This window comes from Paramisgurnus dabryanus, chromosome 14 (genome assembly GCF_030506205.2).
Source record: "Paramisgurnus dabryanus chromosome 14, PD_genome_1.1, whole genome shotgun sequence".
Taxonomy (NCBI): Eukaryota; Metazoa; Chordata; class Actinopteri; order Cypriniformes; family Cobitidae; genus Paramisgurnus; species Paramisgurnus dabryanus.
The window spans coordinates 33,352,330-33,372,173 of NC_133350.1; the positions used below are offsets into that span (position 1 = coordinate 33,352,330).

Sequence of the window (19,844 nt, forward strand, 5' to 3'; positions counted from 1 at the left end):
GTATGTAAAGGAAAGTTTCACCTCAGACCATTGAAGCTTCCTTGCCAACAGGAGGTGGGTCAGACAGTAGCGTCTCCTCAGCCAGATGTCCACACACATTTCTCACATGTTTGTGTTGGCTGTGCCACCGTTATGTCTTGCACCTGCATAACCAATAGGATTCGAACAGGAAGTTGACCTTTGAGTCTCTGGTGCATTTATTTTTCCTCTTCATGAAAGATTGATATTTCTTTGTTACTGGTTGCATGGATTGCCTGAACACAGTAGCACGTCCCGCTCTAAGGGATCATGTCAGTAATGGCCCTTTAGTAAGCCTGAGTTAGCTTTACCTCTTTCTGAATCATCATTTAAATGTTTTATTAGATCATATATATTTTGTGAGGTTTGCTACTGCAACCATCATTGTTGCTCATTCTTTAGCTAGAGATTTGATTTGAAGTCTTAAATGTAAGAATAAAATGCTGGCAAATAACTACTGATACAATGTTTGTACTACGACACGAATGATAGCAGACTTATATTAACCACATGATTTGAATTATTAACTTTAGATCTCATAGATCCAATAAGAGTTCAGTTTCATAGATCTCTCTCTCCATTCGGAAATTACTAAATCTGTACTCCGATATCAACTCTGTTGTGTGTCAATACTTCAATATCAACATTGAGGCTGATTCAGAGATGAAGAAAGAACAGCAGGCAGGAAGTGTTGTTGAATAAAATAAATATTTATTGAATAATATCAATTGTGCTTCAATGCTTGGTCTAGCGTTCGTTGATGGTCTTACTCAGGGCTCAACGCAAATAATTTTTTATACTGTCCCAGTCGGGCCAGTGGTTCAGGTTTTCACTTGCCCTGCCAAAATTTTCACTGGCCCCAATAAAAAATGTCAGTGTCACATATTTAAAAATAATAATTCAAAAGTCAAATATAATTGCATACATACACGACAGACATGTTCCAACGAAAAAGGGTTCCTAATTTTTCTGCTTTACCTGTAAACTGACAGCAAATTATGCAAAATATTGCATGTTTTTTTTCTTCATGTTTTACCCAAGTAAATGTCTGCTTCCAAGATGTTAAATAATATACATTGACCTAAATATATTTTAGTTACTGAGGGTGAAGCACTGCCCGATTGGGCAAGTGACAGTACTTTTTACTGGCCCGAACGTCTCTCACGTTTGCCCCGGGCAGTCCTTTATGTTGAGCCCTGAATGTGAAGGATAAAATAAATAAACAAATATGAAAATTAGTAAGAGTTGTTAATGACTGTTCACATTATAACGTTAACTATAAAGATAACTTTATAAGCGTCCACACCACCGAACGACAACAATAACTTTGCTCTCAAGGTGCAGTACTCGCAAATCATTTACCTTCATGTGCATTAACTAATATTGCATATTTCTTTTACCAAAATCTCTTGTAATCTCTTGTTAACATGTCATTGAATGTATAAATATGCTGTTCTTGTTGCATTTACACAGCAGATGTCCAGCAGATGTCCTCAACACACTGCGTTTTGCGTAACTCTAAACAGTGAATCTAGCAGTTTGTGTAATCTAATATCTTACATTTTGGCGTAGTCAATGTAGTAGAAAAACATTACGAAGTGAATTCGACTGTAACCGCGGTGATTTTATGATATAACTAGACCTCAGCAATGAGATTCTCCACCGTGTGCGGTGTGCGTGTGCACTTGAAGTTTAAATAGATTTGATGGCTGTCAATAATTTATCGTTCATCGGGTAGAACAACATTTGCTCAAAGTGATCCTTAACAATGTTGTTTATTGTATCTTTATCGTTATAGTTGTGGTGTGAATTCTGCAATTCTCTTTAATATTAAATTATTTTTAAAACTTTTTTATAGTTATCGTAAATATATAGATAATTTAATTAATAATAAATAAAATATAAAATAACCTGTAGGACAAAAATTAGAAAAAAATGCACAAAAGAATTGAATCAAATTGAAGGTAAGATCTAAAGCAATCCCAGAGTATCTTAGTAACTTCATGACAATCCACTAAAACTGTTCATAAAACCTTCGGGGCCATTTACATGGCATTTACATGACATGTTTTCAACCGTAAATGGGAACGTGCTCCACCGCATGTGTTAATTCAGTCTATAGGCATGTGCAAGTATCACAAAAACAACAATAGTTGCCTACAGGACTGTGTTTGTGCTTAGGATAATGAGTTTATTAACACTTCTCCAATAAAGTTTAATTTTGCTGCTTTATATTTCTAAGGTCACTTAGCTTAATGACATAATTCAATTCAATTCAATTTTATTTATATAGCGCTTTTCACAAAAGTCAATTGTTTCAAAGCAGCTTTACATAAATAGAAGCAGTGAAAAGCACAGAAAAACGACAGATAGCACAACAAATACATGATAGCATGAGCAGTTAAATTTGCTGCGGCTATGACTCAGTATTATAAGTGCACATATTACTAAAGCAGCGTCTAGAAGAGGAAGCTAAGTAAAGCCCAAAAAGGCTGCCTCCCCGGGGTGAAAAACCCCCTAGGAGAAACCCCCCCCCCGGGCTTTTATCCGAGGAAAAATAAGTCCTAGGAGGGAAAAACCCTTGGGAGAACGGATAAGGAGATTTAGCGGAGATTAAGCGGTTCTGCTGGTGATCGTTGGTCAGGCATCAGCTGGGCATCACATTGAAGGACGGCCAGTAGATCAGAGGTGTGCCGACTTTCACATCTACCGGGACTAGGTCTGTTTGTCTCGTTGTCCTCGGGTCGAGGACGAGACAGGGAGAGAAAAACAAAATCGTATTAGTGTAGCGGCCGTTCATATGTATTGAAGTGTCACACAGTGATGTGGTTTAACTCCGCTTAGTTCCAGACAGACTAACTATTGCGGCATAATTATATTATCCACAGTTGAGGATTTAGCAAATTGGGGGCCCAATGCGAGGGTATATATGGTAAATAAGGGTCACCTTCCGATCTTTAAGAGAAAATGAAACCTGACGACCCGTTTGACTAAGGCCTAAAGCCCCACTGTCGTCGTTAATGCAGGTTCAGTGGCAAACGGGTCTATATTGTATACCATTTACAGGACCAGGAGAAAACGCCAAAAACATCGCAACCCGACCATACGTGCTAACCCGTTTGACTAAGGCCGGAAGCCCCACTGTCGTCGTTAATGCAGGTTCAGTGGCAAATGGGTATGTATGGCATAATATTCACAAGACACACGAAAGCGCGAAAAACGCAACCCGACCATACATACCAACCCGTTTGACTAAGGCTGGAGGCCCCACTGTCGTCGTTAATGCAGGTTCAGTGGCAAACGGGTCTGTATGGCATACTATTCACAAGACTTACGATAGCGCCAAAATCGCAACCCGACCATACGTGCCAACCCGTTTGACTAAGGCTGGAGGCCCCACTGTCGTCCTTAATGCAGGTTCAGTGGCAAACGGTGGCAAACTATTTAATGCAATTCATTTTAAGTGTTCATGCAGAAAAGGTTTTTATTTATTTATTTGGTTGGTCTGTGTTATGACCGTGAGTGCTTTGTTCCGTGAAAATAACTATTGCGAGTTAAGAACCTTTACTAGACAAAATACGCGAATGCTTTGTTGAAGAGAAAAGTTTTAAGTCTAGATTTAAAATGATCGACTTTGTCTGATTCTCGGACATCGGTTGGTAAATCATTCCAGAGCTTAGGGGCTAAGTAGGAAAAGGATCTTCCACTTTTAGACACTTTTGATAGTCTAGGGATAATCAATAGACCAGAATTTTGCGACCATAAACCTCGCTTGTTAATCTTAACAAAACTGCTCAATGCTTTCACTATCTTGATTGTTTGGATTTATTGCTCTGCAAAAGAATGCAGGGTTTCTTTACAAGGTAACATCGCCATCTACAGGCCTGGGACACAATTACAGATCTTTTTGACAGTGTTGTGTGTACTTAAAATTTTTAGTTTTTTACTACATGGTTGTTGTGTAAACATAGCCTTAACAATGACATGGCAATGCCCATTAAACCACACTAGATCTTACCAGGTGCATAGCAACACCTTGGTAACCAAGAAGAATACAGCAGCTGCTGAAAAGGTTTAACAATACATGTATATGGAACGATACATCAATGCCAGTATTAAAATATCGATATGATTAAACTTTATTTTGACACTTTCAACGTCCTCTTTCCTTGATGTAACATCCATCTACGCATTTCTGCCAAAGCGCGCATTGTAGCAGTAAAAACACAGTGAAAGAGACAGAAGACGTTGTACTATTTTGTAAATGTATTTTGCATCACCGTTACAGTTTTGTACATTTGCCTGTTGTAAGTTGCATGATGTGCGTGTGCATCAGTGTCCATTTATTTGGTCTGTGTATTAATAGACTGAGCAGTTCATCTCTATAGAGGCTGTCATTTAACGTGTCCCATCGCCTTTGTGCTCTTTGGCTCTGTTCAGCTGCTTCGTAAACGTGTGCAGGAGTTCCTGCGAGTACCCGCATGTTTGCATGCTGGTCAGAGAACAAAAACATCTCTCCATTCAAATCGTTTTTGTCCTCTTGCATTGTGTTCAGTTATTAACGGCTCTCAAGTAGTAGTAAAACCAGAGAAATAACACGTGTTTATAAATTCATGTAAATTATCTTTTTATAAGGTATAAGTTAAGATGCAAATGTGACATATAATGATAAAAACAAAGCTTTTTACTGATCCTGAGTTGGTACACGTCACCTCATCGAGGCTACGGGTCACTAGGAGCACACACTTGTGACTCTGGGATCATGGGTCAGAGGTCATGGGTCACCAAAGTGGGGCACACACTATTTGTTAAGCTGCTGCTGTCCTGATCAATTTCAAAGGTTTTGTGTACTGTTTAACTTTATCATTATAATTTTACAAAGCCACAGACAGGTATGAAATCTTGGTCAACAGCTTGGACCGTTTCAATAGATATAATATACATTAAGGCTGTGCTTTTGCGTTTTAAAGTGAAATGAGAATATGGTGAATGTGACTTCTGAAAATATAAGTTGATCCGCTGTGCAGAAATTCTGAATAGTGATTGAACGTCTATGTGCTAACCCTTTTTATGCTGGTTGGTCTGTGGACATGAATGAGTGCTTTTGTGAATTAACCTCATATCCTGCCCTGTACACACCCATTTTTAACCATAAATAGTCAATGCAAATCACCTCATGAATGTTGATCTGCATAAATGAGTTTAGCGGTCTATATTGTATTTTAGCAGTTTGTATTTTATTTCTTAATAACTTGACATGTGTGAGGTAAGTATTTATTTTAGTGTAATAGGCGAACACATTTCTTCATGCCGGTTTTATTATGAACACCATAGGATCATTATAATGACGACATAGAGAACATTGGATTTTAAAAGAAGATTTATATGAAAAAGTTATAATTCAGTACAAGCACAAATAACACTGCTGTCGTGGATCTATCGTGTGAGATTGAGTGAAATTAAATGTGTGTGTAGCTGGCATCAATACTTATTTTCGTTCTTCTCACATTTACTTTCTTCAGTCTGACTTCAGTTCACCACCTCACCATCTGTCAATTCCCCATGTCTCCAGAATGTGCGTCCCGTCAAGTTTGTTTTTATAGATCACAACCTTTGCATGGGAAGTGGCTTACACATGTTTCCAGTCCCGTTTTGTGTGTAGGCTCCCCTTATAAATGAGACACCAGGACGACATAAAAACTTGGTAGGGTCTTTAATTACGGGCCAGTAAGCAAATGCATAGCAATCACCAAAAAAACTCAAATCTGACCAGGAGAACTGCTGTGAGGGTTTTGTCTGTCACCTCCCTTCATGGCGGTGAGAGTTGCTGGCAAGGTTCACTTATGCTGTCTAAAGTCTTAAAAACATTTAGCTGCTACTTTGTTTTTCTTAGTTGTTCCATGATTAGAGAAATTAGATATTATATTATCCCCCCAAATTGTCATCAAAACATTGGTTAGTTTGCCTGTACAAGCTTTTTTGTTTTTCCATCCTAGAATTTTACGCTATATGCGAAAATGTCCTGGGATCTGAAATGATTTAGATTGTTCATGGAAATATTTTTAATGGATTACTAGTTAACAGATGTTCTTGTGTTTATCCAGGGGATTTATTTATGCTGCCGTCACCACATTAATGGTTAATTTTGGTTGTAGATCTGCTTTCACCAGGTTACCCATACTGTGTAAACTGTCATGGAGATAAATTATATTATAAGAATCTATTTATCAATCAATTTACACTTGGTTACTTGATTCATTTTTACTGATCATGAGGCTCCAGAATGCCACTATCTTCAACAGTTTGGGTGTTTTGGCTACATATGGGAACTTTACGCCTCCCAAACTGCTGCAAACTCAATCACTAACTGTATTTTAGGCAAAGTGAGTGTTTAACAGAATCTCATGCAAACCTTTGACATGAAAGTTTTGCTGAACAGCACTGCCATAATCATGAAAGTGATCTTGGTTATATTCAAGCCCTGATATCACAGGAATGTGACATTCAGCACTGCCAAAGAAGTCTAAACATTGAAATTAATGTTTTGATTTACAGTTTAGCATTTTACAGGCTTACCTTGTACTTACAGGACATAACTGTAATTGAAAATTAAAAGTTTTCTGAACATTAAGCAAGCTAAGACAAAACTCGTGTTTATTGGATCTGTACTGTGGATCTATACTTTCCATATATTTAGCTGAAAATGCCTTAAAATGTGGTATAGTTTACACTTTATCTGATTTAGTTGATTAGTAGATTTTCTTGTAAATTGTGGTGGATCAGTACTGTATGACATGCTTTGCCTCTCAACAACTTGTCTGTACAAGTATGTGCAAAATATATTTTATGAATCCAAGGAAGTGATGTCATTACCTAAGGGCTACTTTCATATTGTTGCATCCTCACTTACAGAGCGCTCTTTTGTGTAGACGCCCTTTCCGACATCCGGAATCTTGAATGTAATTCATGACACACAAACACTGTCATCCACACATAGGCCACGTTTCCATGATGTGGAATATAGTGTCTTGAGAAATCATCCACATTGAAACACTAAACAAAGTCAATTTAACACATTTTATATAGATTTGTACTTTTTTTCCTCTATATTTTCATCACAGAAACCTGACCCCAGCTCTCCTATATGATATAGTTAATATAAATTGCCCTAAATTTACAAATAATTTCCATAAATTCTGGAAAATGTGAAAGTTTCCAATTTGTAATATTTCTAAAACTCCCCAGATTAAGTTCCCATGGAAAGTATATTGAAATTTACCAGAACCTATATGTACCTCTAAGGTACCAATGTGCATCTTTTAGGTACAAAAGTCTACGTTTTGAAAAGGTACCGCCCCGGTGACAACTTTTGCACCGTCTTGTACCTTTTCTCTGAGACCGTAGGTATCATGTCTGAGGCTTTAGTCTTTTATTGTAGACTGACACCTCCGTGGCATCTCTCTCCCTAAAGGTGGATCTCTCTCGCAGGTCCGTTTCCTCTGATGGCTGATCCCCCATCAGCAGCAAGATCTGGTTTCTTTTCCACAACAAGAACAACAATGCGCTGTCCCATAGTAACAGCAATGTCAAATATTCTCTCATCTATGAAAGCTTTAACTTTACACTTTAACCCACTGTGGTACGGTGTTGTCTCCAGGCAACATGACTAAATTTGGCTAGGTGCAACAAAATTCAACATCTAATTCATAACTACTTACTTCATGAAGAGAGGAGGAGCCATTACTAACTTAACTTTTGATGCAAACAGTATAGCAACAAGGATATTACGATGATGTAAATCCCCATATATGGGAAAATCATTTGTTTCTTTAAAATGCGCAAAAAATCAGTTTGATGCCCCATCTTTGTTTTCACTAGCTGGGTTTCCAAGTTGAGGGGTGATATTTAACTCAAGCTGCAACAAAAGTTGCTGTCTTTTTACCTCCATCACATGCCTGCTTTTTGTGTCTTTATCTTAGTAGTGTGTATACACCATGACATGCTTGGTATGTTCATGGCGATCTGCATGTGTAAGTGCACATCCACGTGAACAACGACAGATCCAGGCTACTGCGTAGTTGCTTTTAAGAAGTATAATGGGCCCTTAAATGATAAACTGGTTTTACTAAAAAATTTTAATATTAGCACTCTACCGAAAACGTGTTCACATTTTGGCTTTTAAATCCTCCAGAACACTGACTGGTTAACTTGCATATAACATCTTTTTAATATAATTAATTTATTTTTAGTGATTTAATGTTGAGTTAATCGTTTTTTTGTAGAAAATTTTGAGATTGGCATATGTTGCGGATACAGCTTGTATAAAACCCAGGTCATTTATTTAAAGGGACATGCACTTTATCTGAAAAATGCTAATTTTTCAGCTCCCCTAGAGTTAATTTAGATTTTTACCTTTTTGAAATCCATTCAGCTGATCTCCAGGTCTGGCGCTAGCACTTTTAGCTTAGCTTAGCTTAGCATAATCCATTGAATCTGATTAGACCATTAGCATCGCACAAAATAAACAGAGTTTCGATATTTTTCCTATTTAACACTTGACTCTTCTGTAGTTACATCGTGTACTAAGACAGACAGAAAATTAAGATCTATCATTCTGGTGTTATAATCAAGGACTTTGCTGCTGTAACATGGTTACAGGAGGCATAATGATATTACGTATAGTATCCGAAAATAGTCTCCTTAGTAACTTTCAATGGCAGGGGACTATTTTCGAGCACTGCGTAATATCATTACGCTAGGGGTGGCACGGTTCACAAAACCCTCGGTTCGGTTCGTATCACGGTTCTATGGTCACGGTTCACGGTTCAGTACGGTTCTTGTTGTTATTTTTTCTTTACATTTTTAACATTCCAGAAATGTATTATCTTATTAATGTATTAATTATCCATAATGTAGGATACAGTATTAAAAAAAGTTATATCATGTAATCATGCACAAACTGAATTTGACTTTAAGCACATTGGACCATCTCTGAGGAAAGCCAGATGAGATTTTGATACAGCAAGAGGGAAGACATTGATGATTTCAACATGCTTTTCATTTATTTGGCAAAAAAGAGAATGTGTATTGCCATCTACATAAACTTTATGTGCATTTTTAGCACACAAAGATAACTTGCATTTATTAAAATGCCAACTTCAGTGTAGCTCTTAGATTTATCACTGAGAGGCTGCTTTAATACTGCAGAGAGTATATGTGGACGAGAGAGAAACATAACCTTTGCACCTGTAATATTTAAATCTCTTTAAGTCTCTTTTGTCCACTTTTGACCACTTCTGTCCTGATTACTTTGAGGGGCAATTTCTGAAATAAGATCGCGCAACTTTCACACGCTAGCAAAATGAAACTACGCGGAAATCAGCCGCTTTAATTTTATCAATGAAAGGCTAAAAATAGTGCTCAATACGAAAAGACGTAAAACCTTGTGTTCAGTACCTCAGATTATATAAATGGTCAGAGAGAAGGCGATCTCCTGTGGCTGTTCGTGCACATTCAACCCATAGACTGCAGTTCTATCTATTGTTTTATTTCCGCTGTCATCATAAGTTACATGAAATAAAAATATGTTTCCACACACCAAACTTATACGACGCTGGCGCATCCTCCAACTGCGGGCAGACTTCCTCTTCTCTCCCACTTGCCATTTCTACACATAACATAACCTGCAGTAACTCATTCTCCAAACCAGTCACCTCTTCTTTCGCGCGAAAGGGAAACACGCTATCTGAGGTCACATACAGGGCATGAGACTACATTGCGCATGCCATGAACCGTTGAACCGTGCGGTACACACGCGCTCCGAACCGAGACAAGCGAACCGAACGGTTCGGATTTTTTTCATGGACCGTGCCACCCCTACATTACGCCTCCTGCGTCCATGTTACAGCAGCAAAGTCCTTGATTATTACGCCAGAGTGATAGATCTTAATTTTCTGTCTGTCTTAGTACACGATGTGGTACCGCCAGACACGGAGATTAGCTGAATGGATTCCAAAAAGGTAAAAATCAAATGTTTAACTCTACAGGAGCTGGAAAATGAGCATATTTTCAAAAAAATTGGAGTGTCTCTTTAAGTTAATACCACTAGTGGCATAACACGGATCTCAAATGACAGCCTACAGATTATGCCTTTAATTATAAGTTTAATGTTTAATCGATGAGATTAAATGGCTTTTTTAATTAAATATTACTGTAATCTTTAGGAAGATTATCTTTTTAAACATTAAAACTTGTTTTATCCGATCCTACAGTCAAAAGGACTGTAAGTGGCCTCATTACGCCCCAACATATTGACTTATGATGATACGTTATGAAGTTCAAAGTGGTCAGATTTGAGGGTGTGGTTTGATTATAACACCTCACGATTTAACATGAATCACATTTAATCTAAAGCTCAGAAGAGCCAAAGTCTCGCCATGAGAAAATCACAGATTAGAGTTGTATAAGGATTAATCGTGATGGTTTGAAGAAACTTGTCTTAAAAAAAATCCAATAAAAGGCTCCTCACTCTTAAAAAAAAAAGAAAATTGGTGCTAAATAGTACCAAAAGCTTGTAATCATAGGGGAACCATTTTTAGTGTACAGAGCCCATATGTAGCACCTCTGTAGAACCATAAAGTGGTACTATAGCATACGTCTTATTCAGCGTGCCGCCATGTTGATTCCAAAGCGAGGCTGTGATGGATAAACGTCCAGAGCTTTCGCTTTAAAACCATTGTTTTGTATCAGGATGCTGGTCATTCAGCCAGCAAAACACAGAAAAAAATCGTTTACACATTTCCACAGAACAAAGAACCTCAAAAATCACGGATTGCTGAAATGAGAAGGGACATATGATCTAATTTTGAGATAAGAGCCATGCAATGTGTACAGCTTTCGGATATACCAATAAACAGACTTTATGGGGTAACAAGAGACAGGTGTACAGAATCAGGGTGGGGAAGCAGAACTTCTTCTACAGAAAACAGGAAGATTTAGATCCTCAGTGCAGAAAACCCCCTTTACCATTTCATTCAGAAATTCAGAATTGTTTGTGACAGTGCAGTGCATTGAACCATACATTTCTCACCTGTATGTGTGTTTTTCCTGGGTTCAAACCAACAACATTTGATATATAACATGTATAACATTTTACGTGGATGTTTCTGTTAAATTCTTCAGCATTTTTGCTGTTATACCTCTCAAATATCAGCCCACAAATAAAAACAACAGATCAAGCAGAGCTCTGAATGGCTGCACTGTTTAGGTTTAGAAAGGCCTGTAAAAGCCTTGTGTGTGAAATATGACACAATGCCTCTTCAAACCTAGGGAAAAGCATTTTCCTTTGGCTTTGACAGTCAGGGGGAAAGATGTGTGAGGTTAGGTTAGAAAGTGCTGGAGAATGAGGGAAAAGACCTTTAATCCCCACATCCATTGAGAGACGGTCCGAGAGGGTGCTGTGATCGCAGGGACGAGAGAGTTCAATAGAAATGAATAGCACAGTCTTGAATAATCCATTCAGTGCTTCTTTGTGCTTTCTGGGCTGAATTGGGTTGGGAATACAGCAGTCTGTTAAAGGTTAACACGTTATAAAGACTCAAAGTTTGCTAGCACGCTACTGATCTACTCGCATTAAGCCCAAGTTCCTGGTTCATGTTTATGTGCCATACAGTAGGTCATAAAATAGTTTACACAGAAATGATTATAGTATCAGGTTAATCTTTAAATTATAGATTAATATTTTGATATGATGCTATTGTCTAATAATGGAGAAAAAATCTGATTATTTAATCCATGTTTATATTTCAGTGTACATATGAGTGATTTGGCATAACAGTAATGTTTATTATGTTAATCTATACAAGATAAATCTATACATTTCTTCATATCTTCATTATTTGACTGGACAACAAAGATCTGTAGGGGATATTGGTAATAAAAAAGGCATAAAATGGTTTTAAAAAAACTTCTAATTTTGTCAGCAACCAATTAACAGGAAAACTGATCATCTGCAATGCTTAATTAAACATTTCCCTTGATTTTATTTGTTGGTGATTGTTTTCATCACTATATCCAGGGCTCAACGCAAATAATTTTTTATACTGTCCCGGTCAGGTCAGTGGTTCAGGTTTTCACTTGCCCTGCCAAAAATTTCACTGGCCCCAATAAAAAAATGTCAGTGTCACATATTTAAAAATAATAATTCAAAAGTCAAATATAATTGTATGCATATACAACAGACATGTTCCAACGAAAAAAGTCTCCCAACTTTCCGGCTTTACCAGCAAACTAACAGCAAATTATGCAAAGTATTGCATTGTTTCTTTCGTCTTTCGTGTTTAACCCAAGTAAATGTCTGCTTCCAAGATGTTAAATAATATACATTGATGAAAATAGATTTTAGTGACTGAGGGTGAAGCACTGGCCCGATCGGGCAAGTGACAATACTTTTTACTGGCCCAAACGTCTCTCACGCTTGCCCCGGGCCACCGGGCAGTCCTTTATGTTGAGCCCTGATATCATTATAAATCATTATTATTTGACTTAGCCTGAGCAGCTGTCTGTCTTGTGTGTCAGGATATTAGGGTGCTTGCTGTATATGCAGATCTGTTAGTTTTAGATCAGACTAGTTTCATGTCTATCGTTTCACTTCATGCTTCTCACATAAATCAAATAGTTTAAGCTCAAACCATTCATTTCATGTCCATTTATTCATTAATTCCATAGTTTTGTAATAAGTGGGATAATGTATACTTATCCTGACATTATTGTAAAAGATCTGTTTATTGTTTTCTAATCTCTGTAAGTCACTTTGGACAAAAGCATCTGCTAAATGCTTAAATGCAAATGCAAACACTGACACTGTCACCTGGGTTTAAAAGCACTCTTATCTGCACATGAGAGTTAAGCAGTTTAATCACTGTACTGAATAGCTCGGTTTATGGATTTACAGTGTCTGATGTAAATGAGACTATTACTAATTTATCTACAAAAACAGAGCTTTTATAAATATTACTAATAATCATTTTATTAACAGTTTCTTTAGACTGCAATGCTTCAATTCAGTAGCAATAACAATGCTTCAGTTTGAATAAAAGCAGATGAAGGCTACGGCAAGTTGTTTTGTTTCATAACTAACACAGATTGGTGAAGTCTTGGTATCAGTACTCTGAATTAAAAGGTGTTGGCTTTCATCTACTAGTCCTGTTTCATGTTTCCAGAATCTTTTGAGTTTTTCCATGAACATTTCATTAAAAAGAACATTTAAACCTTCATTCATATTGTTTATTATTTGGTTTTTAAACATTGTTTACCTTATCTTATATATTTATATTAGTGTGGTGTTTGTCATTACAGTTTGTCAAGACCAGTTGAAAAACAACTTAAGAGCTCTCCATTTTGGCCTAGGGAGTAATTTGATTATTTGAATGATTGATGAAAATAACAAAGTCTGGGCTTATCTAATGAGCCTAAGTAACAGTGTTTTTTTTATTTATTTATGTATTTTAAGCTTGTGAATCAGCTAATAAGGGATGATGAAAAAAACATGCAGGACTTATTTTGCCTGTCCTTGTTTGCACATTATAATATATAATAATCATTTGTGGTGTTGAATGGGGTAAATTATAGAGCACTGCACCAGTAGAGGGCGTCAAAGTCTCACTATAAATTTTGATTTTGGGGTTGTGTTGGTTGTATAGCGACTTCTACTGTAGTGTTAAATATTAATCGATGTAAAGTGTACGAAATTACAATATACACTTATGAAAATTAAAGTTGTTTTTAATAAATGGTTTACCAAAAGTTACATTGTAACCCTAACCTATACCTCTTTTAAAAAAATCATGTTTTTATATGTAAGCTAAAACTGTACATGTTACAGGCAATGTTTCAAAATCAAGCTTAAGATGCACAATTTGCTATTTACTGTTTGGTTAGAATGTTTAATTTCTAGTAGCTGTTGCCTTATGACTACACTCTAGTTACTGTTTGTTAATAGCAACGATTTCAGTAGTAAACTAATTAAATTGCAACATGCAATTCAATTGCAGCGTACATCATTCCCTATTAAAATTTTTTATACAACTTTGTTAACTGTTTAATGAAAACCACAAGCATCGGAAACTAAATGTATAACATAATAATCTTTTCCTTTTTGTGATTTTTCCTTGCTTTTCCTCTACTACACTCTCTGTTTCTCATCTGTTTCACCAATTCCCATGGGAGTGTGAAAGTCTCGCGTAAATTCGCCAGCACGGATAGGCTGAGGAGGCGCGCACAGAGGAGCTCGAGAGTGCGCACTGGAGTCATAGCGAGCACAAGCTGCGTGTCAGTGCAGTCGACTTACAGCGGGCTGTGAGGAGAACTGGCGCGCGACCCCTTTGTCCTGAAATACAACTCTCTTTAATCGCTTAAACTTCTCAAAGTTTCTTTAAAGTCGCATTAGAGTTATTCTGCTCGTCCGGTACTCTAGCAGGTCGGCGTAAAATCGTTATTTTGGCTTTGTGTGAAGTTAAAGGCTGGGCCTTCCTGACGAGAGGAAAAGCGAAGCTGGTCTTTCTGCGATTAAAAGTCCATAAATGCTTTTTACCAAGATGGACCTGTTGAACTACCCGTACTTGGACAAAATGAACAACAACATTGGCATTCTGTGCTATGAAGGTAAAAGCAGCTTTGTTTTTCCGCATACTTTTGCTTGATAATATTTAGTGTTTATTAGTGAAAATAACGGACGCCCGTGACGTCATCGCCTTTGGTTTTTTGTAACTTTAACTTGTCAGGTATGTTTTGTTTAAGTTTCTGAAGACTTGTTCACGAAATGTATAACACTTGTATTTTGTGTCTGTGTTTTTATGAAAAAAGTGTAACGTTACATACGTGCGAATGCGTTAAACTTATTTTAATGTTTTAGTTGCGTCTTCGGAATTGTATAGAATTGAAGAACATGTTTTTTCTCGTACATTTTTTGTCTGTAGAGTTTGAAAAACTCAATTTTTCAAATGGAAAACTTGAAAACATGTCTGTTATGCGTTTCATTTGGAGCAGCTACAGCTGAGCTGTATGCGCATGCGCACATGAACGGTTCACCTCATGAGAAATGTGCAGTATGCAGATTCCTCTGGCCCAGTGCTGTAATCCACAGACTTTACAACATTCAGCCATACTAGTGGTATTATCTGGAGCTGGTTACACAGTGAAAGTAGTACTTTCTCACCATATTGTCTAAAGTTGTGAAGTTCAGCATTACTGTAAGTTATTGTTGATGGTTTTGGAAGACAGGATTCTTGAAGATGTTAATGTTTGGAGGGGTTAGTTCTGCACCAAGCTGTACCAGCCTCCTGTTGTTGGCCATCATATGTCAAGAAAGCCGAAATGTGATACAGTTCTCCTCCAGGCTGCATATACTCACACTCCCGGCACTGCTTTCAAGCTTTTTTAATATGTGGGGAATTGTTTTTTTAACAAAAAATTAATGACTAGTGTGAGGTGCATCATGTTTGTTATTTGGCAAAATACTAAAGCTTATAATTTTTGTCATATTTTTTGCACAATTTACAAAATTATTTTGAAATTAAATAATTAGGGATACATAATAATTTTGGGCTTTGTATGTCCACGCAGTTGATTTTTCTTCTAAAGCGCAAGGTTTTTGTGTTAATACAACTGGTCACACTACACTGGTTTGTTAATGACTTCAAATGATATGAATTCCAGACATTTTTTTAACTTGTGGGCCTTTATTTGAATATTCAGGGAAAATGTTTAGTAAATAACTTAAGATTTTGTTATCACTCACCCTTTGTGATTCGTTCATGTCTGCGAGTTGTTGCGTATGTCACACCTTCCTTGGCCATGACTCTTTCTTGTTTCCAGATAACGCTCCAAATCATTCAATGGAAAAAAAACCGCGTGGTCCACATGGTTGGCGTTACTGGCATATCTCCGTAGGCCATTTGATTCTCTTTTGAGAATCTGAGCGGATGTTGGGCAAATCCAGCACTGCTTTGGAACGCTTTTCTTTTGGGCGGCTGGTCACATGACCCAGTGACAGTGGATGGAAATACACAATCGCAACCATTTTTGCTCGCTGTTGCACGGCTGCCGCTTCAGCTATTTTTAATGTGTGCCAGAGAATTTCCTGAGCACATAGCTAATCTATTACAGCTCCTGTGAGTAGAGCATCATCTCTTAAAATAGATCAGTTTCAGCATCACTTTGTGTCTGTGCTCGTGTGGACATAAAGTAGTCAGAAAAGCACACGTTAAAGGTCGTAGCTGAAAAGATATAACATTGCTGAACTTTGCCTCATGCTTTATCAGGAATTAAATGAATGCATGCAGTCTTTAAAGGGTCCTAGACGGACCTTCCTATCTTTATGATCATTGTTCTTCACGCCATATCTGATTTTAAAGACTCGTTTACCGTTTGGTTTGAAGAGTGTAAAACTAAGTCAGCGAGTAAGTTAACAGCAGTGATGTCTTGTGTATGTTATCAGTGATGTTACTGCTTGTAAAAAAAGTGTACAGTAGACACACCATATTAACCTCTGTGGATGGTCCTATGTGTCAGTCATAATTAATTGAGCTTTATTTTTGTATCATGTTATTTTAATGCATGTAAAATTGGCATCCCTGGTGAAACAGGTAAATGTTTCCGAATTGACAAGGCCATCGGTTGTTTTTCTGACGATCTGTTTTTTTTTTGGTCATGCAGGTAGGGCGGTAAGCTGAAGCCGATAAGGTTAAATATAAGTGATTATTGGTAAATACTCAGTGTCTTCAAGCATATCATTTATCAATGTGTTGTTTCACATTTTTCAAAAGGATGTTTTCCTTGGGTTGCAGATATCAGACATGTTCAAGAGGAAAACGTGGCCTTTTCCTCACTCGCTCACAGTTTGAATTGGTGGCATGCTGAGCACTGCTGTGGCCAGCAGAGTTTAAATTGAAGCCGAGCCTGCAGCCAAGAGTTAAATGCTGACTGTCACTTCCCTTCTGAAAACCTATAAAGGGCTGCAATGGAAAGATAAAACCCCTGGCTATATCTATACCTGTTGAGCAGTTGCCTCTGTGTCTTCAATATCCCATCTCCCTAAAAAGAAAGATGGTGCACTTATGAATGGGTAACATATTGTCTGCTAGCCACATGGTATTAGATTTCAGAAACAGTAATTCAAAGGAGACTATTGTTCGGCAAACATCTGTGCTATGATCAAGGAACTGTATTTGACTTTTCTTGTGTATTTCAGAAATGAGGGTGTCTTTGCTCCTTTTCACTACAGTTGCAAAAAACAAAACTTGTAAAAGAACAAGTTTGTTGTGCTCACTAAAGCTCTCTGAGAATGAGTACAGAAGGAAAGGGGGTTGGCGCACATCTGTAACACAATCTCATTCTGTCTTGACGTTTGAAGTCTCTAGTAGTAGGGCTGGACTTTGATCACTTGTGTGCGTAATGACCGTCTTTCAATAGATCAAACATTGGCTACATCCCTCCTAACACAGTCTTTTATGGCTCCTACAGTTTTCTGTAAGGTTTGCATGGTTTAAACTTCATAGGAGAAACAGACACACTTAAGTGTGAAATTCAACATGTGGGTTAAAAAAACTGCTTGCTCCTGATTTCTTGTCTTCGGGGCTTTGCATGTGAAAGATGTCTGCATGTTGTTGCATGCTTCAAAGCTCTACAGTAACTCTGATATAGGTCATTGTCGTATGTTCAAATGCTGTAACGTTTTTTCTTTGAAGTATGGCAGATTTAACTTGTGTTTTGCAGACCTACCTTGTTTTTTCTCATACAAATTGAAAACATCTGTTTTTCTCTGTTAAAATTTATGGAAGGATCCAACTTTTATTGGCTCTCTTGGGTGTCCCCTGAAGATTCGAATATTAACCAGATAGGAAGTATTTGCGCATATTGTTGTCACAGTGCTTGACATTTAATTTTGGATTATTGTTAGAACATGATTGCTAGTTATCTCATTGTATGAATCTCATCACACTAATGACTTATGAGATATTCCAGACCAGTCTTGGCTCTTAACACAATAATTTTAACATGTTATAATAAATTATCTGTGGGGTATTTTTGAGTCTCATAATATGACCCCTTTAAGCAAATTCTGTTGTAACACTTTACAGTAAGGTTGTATTTGTTAACATTAGTTAATGCATTAGCTAACATGAACTAACAATGATCAATACTTATACAGCATTTATTAAATTTTAGTTCATGTTAGCTAATAAATTTACTAATACATTTATAAAATCAAGCATTGTTAACAATGCTTACTAAAAACTTCATTGTAAAGTGTTACCAATTTTATTAATATTTTTGGCACTTCAATGTTATTGTTTTTAGCATGTCACTCACTCTTGAGCTTTTATTTTACCATATTTGATCTTGTGAATAAGGCTTAATTAAATCAGATGAATGAAGGGCTCACCTGTCGATCTCAGAACTCAGTCAGGATGACAGCAAGTGAAAGATGTTTTTGGAGATTTGATGTGTTGCCAGATAAGGTAACACATGACATTTAAAATTGCTTACAGACTGGTGCATTAGGGTCGGTTAGTTTAAATTTTATGTCACATAAGTAGGCAAAGTAATGCCGTATTTCACTTTTACAGCCCTCTTTGTTTGTAAGTTGTGGTTGTGTAGTGTGATCCATCTCCTCTCGCATGTTACACTCACTTTAGGTTGCCGAGCTCGCTGGTTTCACATCACTTTGATAGCGCACTGACGCCTAGCGTTAAACTTAGGAACAACAGCATTTCCAGTACGGAAACCAGCAAAATCACAGTATAGTATCTTTTGAAATTATATATACCATATATATAATTTTCCAGAAACGGTTTGCTGCGCAACCCTAGCATGTATGTTTGTGTTTTTTCTGTGCAGTTATTTTTGTTTAAAGATGCACATTATCATAACCTTGAAAAACCCTTGCTTAAGTGCATGGATTGCCTTTAGGACTATCCTGGACGCATCTTGCCAGATTACAGTTTAGTAACTAAATTTTCTCTCAGTCACTGATGTTTTGGTATTAATATCTTTTTGGCCCTGTATTAATGTTTTTTTTAAATGCGTGATCAGACACTTGTGGAAAAGAGAGACAAATTCACTTTTGATATTTTAATCAGAGTCTGCTGTTTGTGTTGTAAGTAAACATGCTGCACAGAGTTTTGCACATGTATATGTAAGAGCTTTCTCTGATATTTCAGAGCAATTGATGAAATGAAACTTTCACACGGTCGCAAAGTCAAACAAGCTGTTGCTTTAGTTGTATCATTGAAAGCCTAAAGATAGCGCTGCACACTGTGGGTTCATGCTAGAAATCCGGACCGATTTAAAAACATTGTGCTTGTACATCACACATTAGTAATAGGCGGTCTTTTATAGCTGTTCAACCACATGTATCTACACCACAAAAGTAATCTGGCCAAATTTGAATGTGGTCGATAGTGGCTGAGCTCAAAACACTTCACACCCCATTTACACTTGTATTTAATGTCCGCTTGTGATCTGACCAACCAAAACGCATCTTAATACCAGGTGTAAACTGCCTCTTTTAACTGTGATTTAAATTCAGGCAGAATTGTTTTTTTGATGAGGGTTAAAAAACAGTTAATGTGCTATTTTTTTCCCAAAAAGTATAAACGTTGTGACTTTGTAGTGTTATGAAAAATTGCCCTGTTTGTTTTAAGCGTCTTGGCCAGCACAATACATCAACATTGGATCAAGCGATGGCGTGAGTTTGTGACGGGTTATTTTTTTTTCCATTTAAAAATTGCTACAGTGTTTTGCGAAAGCTATAAAAAAATCATGTC

General features: G+C 37.1%; 1 protein-coding gene across 2 annotated transcripts in view; it reads left to right on the plus strand.

Annotated features, from left to right (window-relative positions):
* The window catches only part of vgll4b (vestigial-like family member 4b), a 39,685-nt gene that overhangs the window by 4,225 nt on the left and 15,616 nt on the right, over positions 1-19,844 (plus strand). The window contains exon 1 of one of the 2 annotated variants that reach the window (XM_065265932.1): positions 14,323-14,679. The exons of the other annotated variant lie outside the window; for it this stretch is intronic. Within the exon in view, the coding sequence (XP_065122004.1) occupies positions 14,598-14,679 (82 nt within the window). The 5' untranslated portion in view covers positions 14,323-14,597. Of the gene's footprint in view, positions 1-14,322; positions 14,680-19,844 lie in introns of those variants that run through there. 2 annotated transcript variants of the gene reach the window in all.